This window comes from Perissodus microlepis, chromosome 4 (assembly GCF_051167445.1).
Source record: "Perissodus microlepis isolate ML-2025 ecotype Zambia chromosome 4, ASM5116744v1, whole genome shotgun sequence".
Lineage (NCBI taxonomy): Eukaryota > Metazoa > Chordata > Actinopteri > Cichliformes > Cichlidae > Perissodus > Perissodus microlepis.
In genome coordinates this window covers 1926182-1936884 of record NC_140464.1, presented here as the reverse complement: position 1 = coordinate 1936884, position 10703 = coordinate 1926182, and the positions used below count along the sequence as shown (strand labels likewise).

The 10703-nt window shown below is 43.5% G+C and overlaps 1 protein-coding gene across 2 annotated transcripts; it reads left to right on the top strand.

The window, feature by feature from the left end:
• Window positions 1-925: 925 nt before the first annotated feature.
• Window positions 926-9844, top strand: mfsd11 (major facilitator superfamily domain containing 11). 2 transcript variants are annotated; one of them, XM_084925027.1, is made up of 14 exons: window positions 926-1345; window positions 1795-1980; window positions 2062-2117; window positions 2838-2945; window positions 3029-3108; window positions 3197-3293; window positions 3828-3886; window positions 4001-4160; window positions 5881-5924; window positions 6012-6077; window positions 6243-6368; window positions 6455-6629; window positions 6973-7108; window positions 7195-9844. In XM_084925027.1, the coding sequence occupies exons 2-14, from the start codon at window positions 1885-1887 to the stop codon at window positions 7354-7356; spliced, it is 1365 nt and encodes a 454-aa protein (XP_084781153.1). In that variant the 5' UTR covers window positions 926-1345; window positions 1795-1884; the 3' UTR covers window positions 7357-9844. The 2 variants fall into 2 exon arrangements, with proteins under 2 accessions (XP_084781153.1, XP_084781154.1); XM_084925028.1 differs by having other exon boundaries at window positions 926-1385.
• Window positions 9845-10703: the final 859 nt, after the last annotated feature.

The following is a 10703-nucleotide window of genomic DNA, read 5'->3' as shown; positions in this document are numbered from 1 at the left end:
TTTGATATATATTAGTTACAACATTTATATGTATATTTATTACTTTTGTAATAGTTTGAGCTAATATAATAAATTGTGTATTTGAGCAAAAATAAAAAAAAAATCAACAACCCTGAAATTAATGAATACAAAAGCCAGTGTAACTATTGAGAAGTTGGGCTAGGTGCATTTTGAAAGTGTCTGAGTCTGATAACAATGTCATTAAAAACTGTTTCATTAAAAAAAAAGAAAAAAAAAGCTTAGCTTAGCTTTTATAACTTTTTTTTTAGTCATCTTGTGTGTGGAAGAAGGTCTGGTTTCTTCACTTATTTTCTCCTTTTGGCAATTTTCACATTCATAAATGTAAATTTCTAAACAGAAAACCTCATTTCCTCACCTTTATGATGGAATTCCACAACTTTAATAAGCCCTAATGAAATTATGTTTTAACACTATCAGACTTCTAATTAAAGACACAGTTAGAACTTCACTAAACTAAATATTAGTTCATTCATTCATGCTTGATACAAAAGCTTCTTCAGTTTTTGCTATTTTTCCTCTTGTTTTCTGCTCCCACTCACACACTTGTCTCTTTTGTGTTTAAGCTCTGATAAGTATGACTGTATTGTATTTATTTTAAGTTAATGAGTTTTTACTTTGTTCTTTCTTCGAATAAAGATCTATATTAAAAAATAAAAAACAACAACAACAACAACAAAAACTCAGAAGCGCGGTTAGCCCACAGCAGAAGCTTACCTGTGTGTAGAAAAAGCAGTAGGTGCTGATGATGCCACACCTTCAACCGCCACAACCTACTGCTGGCTTCATGCCCCAAATCAAGATGGCGGATGTCGTAAACTGGACAATGTGATGTCCACGTTGCAAACATACCGTTAAGTATTTTACGAACATTTTATTCTACAGCTCCTCAGACGCCTAATCATTCCCCTGGACGAACTCGAGAGCTCCTCCTACAGAACAGGAAATCCAGAGGGTTTAAATATAATAGATGTAATATTAAAAGAAATTAAAACGGAAACGGAAACCAAGAGAAACGCCTAGCTCGCGGGTTGCGTGAGTTTCTTTCTGCGCATGTGCAAGTTTTTAGCCGTTTCCTTGTAGCAGCACCTGTTAGCCTGTCAGCTGATTTCACTCACATGACTCTCGTTTTAGTTTCAGGTCAGTCCTGTTTATCGGTGCTGTGAAAGAGCTCCGGGAACCAGCTTTCCACGGCGGAAACATGGTGTTAAAGTTGGTTTAGGATCCGAACGGTGATAATAAATGGCTGCGGGGGTTCCCACGAAGAGCTGACCGACTGAGTGAGGAGAAAAGCGGGCAGGTTAGCTCAGCAGCGTCGGCAGATTTGGTGAGCTGATCACGGCTGATTTTCCGGGCACAACTGCTCTGTAAGCGTGACACTTAAAAAACTAAAAATACCGATTTGTCTCTTGTCATTGGAAATAGTCTGGAGCATTTCCGCATTATGCATTTCTAGCAACGAGCAGCAGACCGAATCTCGTTTAGAAATGTGTAAATTAAACGCTCTTTCCTGTAAAATCAGATAGCACACAAGTGAGAGCACACAGCTGTGTTCATTCACCCCAGACTGTCTTCTTTATAATTCGGCGTACATCACATCAATCACACTACACTGCTTTGAAGGCAGTGTTGCTTTTTATCTTAATTCTTTATCAAACAAACGCAGAAAATGGGTGTTTAATTTAATATAAATGTGGCTTAGTTTTATTGCTGTTGACTGATTAAAGCTTCTTAGAGACATATTCTGACATGTACTTCCTTTGTTTCTATTCTCAGATGAGCTCTTCACACCAACAGTAGATTATTATTTTATTTTTTATTTTTTTGGGGTTTTTACTTCCTCTGGGAGTTCAGATAACCTCCAGAATGAGTCCAGAAGGGAAGAAGCTTTTAAACATCATCATCCTCGGCTTCGGCTTTATGTTCATGTTCACAGCCTTTCAGACATGTGGCAATATAGAGGTAAGTTTGTCACTGACTTCACTTCTGTCAAAATTACGCAGACTTTACATCTTATAAGTCATTTTTTCTTTATCTTAACAGCAAACAGTGATCAAGAGCTTCAACAGCACCGAGTTCCACGGGAGCGGATACACGAGGTAAACAAGTGTCGACTGGTGGCACTTTCTCAAATCGAATCAGTCGCGGCCAGAAAGCGCTGAGGGGTTAATTCAATCTAAGGTTAATCTTATTGAACCGTCAGAGTTTTCAGGAACCTTCCAGAAACCAGAAAGTGAGGAGACCATAATCACTGTTGATTATTTAAAGCTTCCAGCTGATTTTAAGCAGTGAAAAGACGTCACATTAAAGTTTAAAACGGAGACATTTCACTGTTTTTGTTGTTGTTGTTGTTGTTTTAAATCTATACTCATTTCAATTCTGTGCCAGCAGCAGAAAAAAACAGAAAAGTGTTCAGATGTCTGCAGAAGGCTCAAAAAACAACTTTCACCAAAAAAAAAAAAAGCTAATGAAGGAAGCTGTTAACTACCAACCATGTGATTACAACCACATTTCCCATGATGCCGTATGAGTGGATCAAGCAGATCATCCAGAGTTTGTCAGTGTTCTGTGACCAAAGAGTTCAAGAGCATTTAACTGAAGTAGAGGGCTTCGTTAGTACATAACGTTAACAGAGGCACAGCCTTGAAAACAGCTGACTGGTGGAAAGCACTGCAAGGCCGTCAGCAGGAACCTAAACCGCACGTTTTTCTTCTGTGTTGGTGGTTGTAAAGTTTGGTTTTGTGCACTTCGCGTGGCTTCAAATTTTAAAAAATCCATCAATTAAAGCGAGGTGCCTGACTGTGCTCTACCTCTCGCAGCATGGCCATCATCTATGGCGTTTTCTCTGCATCCAACCTCATCGCCCCGTCGGTGGTGGCGGTCATCGGGCCCCAGCTCTCCATGTTCTTCAGCGGGCTTTTGTACAGGTACCTGCACACTCGCATCCACTCTTTTCCACCCCTTCAATAGAAAACAAACCTCCTAATTCATGCACTGTCGTCTTCCACAGCCTGTACATCGCCATGTTCATCTACCCGTACACCTGGAGCTTCTACACGGCGTCCGTGCTGGTTGGAATAGCAGCAGCAGGTAAAGCAGCATCATCCCTCTAGCCCTGATATTTGGAAAAGAAGCTTGGTCTGTGCACATATCTGACATTTTGATTTCTGCACTCTAGTGCTGTGGACAGCTCAGGGGAACGTCCTCACCATCAACTCCACGGACAGCACCATTGGAAGAAACAGTGGTATATTCTGGGCGCTGCTGCAGTTCAGGTAAACCTTCAGGAGTACATAGTCAGGATATAAGCTTCGATGACTCCCATGTTGTCCCCAGTTCGGTCTAAAAGCCAAACCACTGCCATACTTTCCCATAAACCTCAGAACGTTTCAGATTCTGCTCAGTGACCACGTCAGCAGGCAGACCATAGACTGTATATAAAAGATGGATGTAGGTTTGGGGTCTGAGAAGCCAATACAGTGGTCTTCCTGATGGCCAGCCGGGGGTGACTGTTGTGCCTGTAATAAGAAATCTGATTGGATATAAGCCTTACTTTCACTATGAACAGGTCAGAGGTCACCCAGCTGTACGGGAACCACGGTAACGATGGCGAGCTTTATGGCAGAGCATGTTCAGTGCAGCATGCTGGCAAATATGATACTGTGGTGCTCGTGAACAGCTCTCACCGTGAGTGGCTCACGTGAACAGGAACGGTGGATTCTGAAACTCGTGACGCTCTGTGGGAAGTTCAGTCACATGATGATTTCTGTGCATGCCTTTTTAAATATCCTCCCTCCCTCTCTCTGCAGCTTGTTCTTTGGAAACCTCTACATCTACTGCGCCTGGCACGGACACGTCCACATCACAGGTCTGAATCCAGCCGTTTTCTTTGAGCTCTCTGCCTCACACGGCGCTTTTTATAGCATTAACTTCCTGTGTGGTCGTCTCATGAAAAGCGTCTGACTCATGCTGTTCCTCTCAGACAAGGACCGGCGGACGGTGTTCATCTCTCTGACGGTGATAAGCCTGGTCGGCTGCTTCCTCTTCTTCCTCCTCAGGAAGCCTGATTCTGAATGCTCTTCCTCTGCTGAGGCGACTGAGCCGCTGCTGCAGGAGGAATCCTGCGACAACACCGCAACCAGGTGAGCGCTCAGGTGACATTATGGTTTGTGTCTGTGTACGCAGAGGCGTGTGCAGCCTCGTGGGTCAGATGCTGATTGGATGGAACAGGACGAGGAGCAACAACAGAGCAAAAAAAAAAAAAAAAAAAAGCTCAAAGATCATGAGAGACTGCACACGCCGCTGCAGCGGGACTCTCTCGTTGTTTCAACCTTCAGCTCTGTTAGAGCGCCGTGCCTCTTCACTGCCCCCTGCTGACAGAAAACAGCTACAACATGCAGACTGTGGTCTGCAGGCGTAGGGCCATCGCTCAAGAATGGAACGGATGTCATTTGGGTGACTGTGAGTTCAGGAAAAGTTGGAGATGTCTCTGCGTGTTGCTTTTTGTTATTAAAGACCTGGAAATGATGCATTTCAACAAAATTCAGTTTTATTTTAAATAATTCTGGGGCTTTTTAAGACTTTATTGTGACAGAACGGTGGACAGGCGGCAGGGAAAGATGCGCAGTAGCACGTTTCTTTTTCACTATGACCTACTTCGACTTCCTGGTACCAGGATTTTTTTATAATGCCTGCTCGACCACTGATTGGTCAGGGAGGGACGTGACTAGAGGAGTCATCAGCGGGGCCATCAAAGCTCCATTTTTAAAAAAGAAAAAAAAATTCAGCAGTGAAGGAAGTGTGTGCACGCGCCGCCCGCCACCTTCGTGGGCTCTCATGTTTCATCCTGGGAAAAAGCTGCAGAGCGAGCAGCAGGTGGACCCTTACCTCGATGTCCTCCATTGTTGCTCGTGTCTCATTGAAATGAGGGCACAGGACTTTCTGCCCGCTTTGCCTTAATGACCCAGTTGGAATGGAAAATGAGTGAAATGCAATAGAGTTGAGTCGAGTAGATGCTAGTGGGAAATGACCCCGGTGTGGATTCAGACCCCACCTCTGCATCAGCCTCACCTGCTCCACCCGGCGAGCGTTCACGTGTTTACGGCTGCCACAGAAACACACAAGATAAAATATTTCCAGATGTTACACGCACTGAAAAATATATGGAAGCTTTGAGCGTTTTCACTGCTGTCGTTGTGGTTTAAAACACAAACAGGCTGTGATGTGGAGTGGGCGGGTCCGACTGTGAAACTGCAAGCTCATTGGCTCATCACTGTCCAATCGCACAGATTGGCTGCATGTTCAAACACGGCCTGGGATGGCTTCACTTCACTTAGGCACAAAGCTTTGATCTTAAACAGTGAAATGATTCATAATTTAAAGAAAATTAGAAAAATGAGAGTATGGAAACTTTTTCTCAGTCATTAATAATTATTCAGGTGATCAGTGTGCTGTGTGAGTTACAAGTACATTCAAAGTTAAAATTGAGATGCGTTTTAAATAATAATAATAATAATAAGAGCTCCGTGTATTATGGGAAGTAGATTGGGAATGTTCAGGAAAACTCTTTTTTTTTTTTTTCCCCCTTAAAAGCCGGATGGGTGCCGTGGTTCTCTGGTCCACGGGAGGAAGGATAATTATTTCAGAGGGACTATGGAAATGAGACAGGCGACCTTTAACTGTAAACACCATCCTTTGTGGTCTTTTGTGCATTTCTTGGGGCACCGTCTCCGGGATACCAAGGCGGCTCAGGAAGGAGGGCCCAAATATAACTATGAACCTTAGAAGGTCGAGGGGCCGAAACTTTCACGGTGACTGTTTAAATGAGCATGATGGACCTCCCACTCTCTCTCCTCTCTGCAGCTCGGGATGCTCTCACCTCTGCTCTCAGGCACTCGACGCTTTTGGTGAGTTTCTGAAAAAATACCCTCTGTTTCCCGCCTGTAGCTGAAACGTCCCGAGCGGCGTGTTAACCTCTGCCGTCCTGTCTGCAGTCAAAGCGTGTAAGCTGTTCATCACCAGAGAAATGCTGCTGCTGGGCGTCTCCATCGGATACACAGGTGGGTGGAGACGAGCTGGGCGAGGAGAGGACGGTCTCCTCCTTTAAGTCACAATCAGATATGTGTTATGAAAATAACTGAATGCAAAAAAGCTGCTCAGTGCACATTTAAACACGACTGATACTGAAGCCCCTCGAACTGACCCGATGCCTGCGGCTCCGTCAGGTTTGGAGCTGACCTTCTACAGCGGCGTGTACGGCACGTGCATTGGCGCCATGATGAGCTTCGGCCAGGATGCGAAGAGTTTGATCGGGATCTCTGGGATCTGCATCGGCGTGGGCGAGATATTAGGTGAGTCATCTTCATCCGTCTGAAGGGAAAACGCCGCAGGGCGAGAACAAGGAGACGAGCTGAGGAGTGTCGCGTCTCTCCGTCAGGTGGTAGCGTGTTCGGGATACTGAACAAACGCATCGGCTTTGGGAGGAACCCCATAGTTCTGCTCGGGTTCGTCACCCACATCATCGCCTTCTACCTGATTTTCCTCAACATCGCCAGCGACGCTCCGCTGGCCCCGGAAGAAGGAACAGATCTGGAGGCCTTCATCACCCCCAGGTAAAGAAAAATCACGTGAGGCGCTGAGGTGTGAGTCATAACGACAAAATTGACTTTTAAAAAAATAATTCGTTATCAAACTAATAAAAAAGGAGAGATGTTGATGAAAAAATGTAAAAAGGTTTTAATATATATGATTATTAATAAATGTGTGTGCATTTAAAATAAAATCGAAATGACTGAAATAATGCAAATGAATGGTTTTGTTACCTTTTCACAATAAAAGCCTTGTTCTCTTTCCCCTGAGCCTCCGTTACGAGCCCTCTGACTGTGTTCAGACTTTGGTTTTCTAAACTTATTTAAACGATGCTGTCGGGTTAACGTTACCATTTGTGTGCCTCAGCGTGGGCGTGGCCTTGTTCTGCAGCTTCCTGCTCGGTCTGGGTGACAGCTGCTTCAACACGCAGCTCCTCAGCATCATCGGCTTCATGTTCCACGACAACAGCGCCCCCGCCTTTGCCGTCTTCAAGTTCATCCAGGTGACACAAACACTGAACAGGAGAGTGTATTGTTTTACAGCTGAGTTTTATTTTGAATTGACCTGTGTTTGTCATTTCCTGTGCAGTCCATCATGGCCGCTCTGGCCTTCTACTACAGTAACTACCTGCTGTTGCACTGGCAGCTGCTCATCCTGGTCCTGGTGGGGTTTCTGGGCACGATAACCTTCTTTAAGGTGGACCACATGGCCAACTCCAGCAGGCGGCAGTCGGACTACGACAGTATCTGAGCCGGGCCGGATGACGAGGGCACAGCTGGAGTTTTTTCGCTCTCCACTGCTGGAAAGGAAAAAAAAAAACCTCGCCCAGGGACGACCGGCCCACAGACTGATGCTAGCTGTGGTACATTTAGATTCTGAACCCGGGACCAAACGCTCCTCCTGATCTCAGCATTTACCCAATTAAATCAAACGGCATGTGTGACGGTGGTGTGCACGCCTCATATACCTCGTTTAGTTTCATAACCAGACTCCTCCTTCTTGTGCACTCGGTCTGTAAATAAACTCTATTCAAGGCAAAGAGAATAATAATCCCACTGCTCGTGTTGGCGTCACGCTGTTAGTCCTCCTTCAGTGGACCAACTTCCATCTTGACAACAAATTCTGTGAAAAGCCCTCGGTCATCTGTTAGAAACATACAGGAGAGCTCCACGGAAACCACACCCACCTGAGGGGAAAAATGGCGTCCAGATCACTGAGCAGTTTTAAAAGGTTAAACATATTTGTAGGGTTTTTTCTGGATTTGTTGACAAGAAGAAAAAGGATAAAGTTAAACTTCTATACTCTATCTGCACAAATCCAGCTCTGGTTACAGCCAAATACTGAAGGGTTGTCACTCATGGGTTCCATACGTGTCTCATAAATATTTTTCTTCCTTCTGATGTTGGAGTGAAGCGGTCACAGACTGCGATTCACGCCACATGAGGCAGTTTTACTGTTCTCGGCTGTTCGGCTTTAAAATTAAGCCGTTTTTATTTAAAGAGAAAAAGAAGTCACTTCTTAACTTCTGGTGTCAGATCCACGTTCACCCCTCGTCTTCTTTTCATTTACACGACTGGTTTCGCTGTAATGAGATCCGTGTCGTCAAAGTGCATCTCTGCGGTCCAGGAAGCAACTCTTAATCAGGCGTGGCTGACGGCGCTCGGCTCAGACTGCAGAGCAGACGATGTTCTGTTCGTGCCTCTAAGGACAGGAAAAAGTTGTTTTTTTTTTCTTTCTCATCTTTGCTGCTTTTCTCACCTCTTCGTGTTTAACAAAAAGAAAAGAAAGTCAGGGTTTTTTGGTTTTTTTGTTTTCTGCGCGGATGGTGACGGACAGAGTTGAAGCTACACAGACTTTGACCTGAAGGGGCGTCTTAGTGATTGGGTATCTCTAACATTTGGTGGCTCACACGGGTAGGTGTCTACAGTAAAAAGAGAGGAAAAAATGCTTATTCCTACAAATCCCATAATGCAACATCCACTGAACTGTTTTTTTTTTTCTCTTTTCTTAAAGGCACCCTGTGCAGTTTTTGCCCACTAGGGGGTGCTATTTCACTTAGTTTGAATCACTTTTGGTAAACGTGACGATGGAGGTGCCACCAAAAACATGAGAAACAATCATGGGGAGATATCCAGGGTTTTCCTGCATATAGGGGCGAAAATTCTGTCCTTCCACTAAAAGAAAATCACCAAAACTGATTGTTTTTAACAGCTTTTAGTCTAGAAATACTCTTTAAAAAAATGAAATGGCCAATAATAAGAGGACATGCACTTATTAATGTGATCTAAGGAAATGCAGACTTTTTACACTGACTGTACGTAGACTGGTCATGCCTACATGTGCAGCTCACCTCCTTAAACCACATTTTAACTCAACCAAATGAACTTCAAAATTTCTTTCTGCTCGTCATCTGACTCCCCTCTGCCCGTCTTGAACTGAACTTAATCGTTCCTTTGGTTCAGGTTTACTTAAATGATAAATTCTTGTTTAAAAATAGTTAAAGTGCCACAAAATGAGTCGAGCAGTTGTGATGTTCTGTTAGATGGTGCAGTGAGTTGGTATAGCCTTTAACCAGTTAAATCATCATGATATATTCTCACTTATGATGGTGGACTGTAGCTCAACACGTGAAAACACTGCCACCTAGTGGCTGCAGCGTGCACAGGGTAATCACAGAAGGTATCTTCATTGAGATCAAGCCTCTCTGGGCTGCTGCTCAGTGCAGATTCACAGTTTCACTCTCTGGTTTAAACTGATGTGACGCCAAACAGACACAGCGTGACATTTGAGCCTTAATGCTTTTTGTAATGTTGCCATGGTGACGAGGAGCAACATCAGACATGCTGTAGTTTCTTTTTTTTTTCTGTTCCAAGTGTCAAACAACGAATGGCCGTACACTATTGTAGTTAATTTATTGCTGGGAGTCGGGTTTGCTCAACTTTGGTTCATGTTGCTACTGCAGTGAATGCAATCAAAGGATAAATAAGGGAAATGTACCAAGATGATGATTTTATACTTGAATGTAATTAAAAATGACACCCAAACTTCTGCCTGCACGTTTTTCTTGTCAATAAAATACTGTTTTCTGCATTCATTGTGTTTACATGGAGAGCTCCACAGCTTTAAGGACGGAAACACGAGATGATCTGAACAGAGCTGTCGGTCACTTCAAACACACCTGGATCCTGGATGAAATAATTTCCCCCAGGGATTAATAAAGTATTCTGATTCTGATCCTCACTGACTTTTGAGTTATTTGTGTGTGTGACGCTAAACCAAAGGGAAGTTCCTCTAATGTCCACAGGAGGCTCCAGCAGTAAGTCAGTCCCCACAGACTCCTGTGTTAAACCTCTGCAGCAGCAATAATCATGCTTACTGCCTGATACACAAACTGTTCTGGGCTCTGAGGCTTCACCTCAGCTAACTCACTCATCTGGACCTCTGGACTGTTTAATATGAACAAACATTAAACTGTTTAAGTTCCTTTCTTAAGTAGTTTTAAAGTTTATTTGTATGACATGTCAAAACCAGCATCGCAAAGTGCTTACATAGAAACTACAAATCTGATAATACAGGCTGTGCAATGTAAGCATGAGAGCTGATGTGTTTCCAAGGGTGATGGAAACTGAAAATCAAGAAAAAAATCTAAAAGAATAAGATATCTGTGAGCTATATCAGCTCTGTGATATGAATGATTTTCACAGTGATTTCAGAGCAGACGGTGATGATGTGAGTCTGTGTTTTTCTTCTCTATTTATAGAGACTGTGACTGTGAGTTATTTGCCTTCAAATATGTCCTTTTATTGTTCATTTTATTATGATACTCATTAAATAGCTCCCCTGACAAATCCTACCCATGCCACATAAAAGAATACGAAAACCTGATGCAAGTGATTAAAGCTCATTTTCAACAAACCAAAAACTCAACAATCAGTTTCTCCGTGGAAGCGAAGTAAAGCTGGAAACAGAAGATAAAAGTGAAGTGTAAACTAAAAACGATTTTAAAAAATAAACTCATCCTAAAATAGTCCCGGACGTGCTTTCGTTTCCATTAGAGAGCTCTCAGAAATCCGCTTTTCCTCAACACAGCCTTAGGG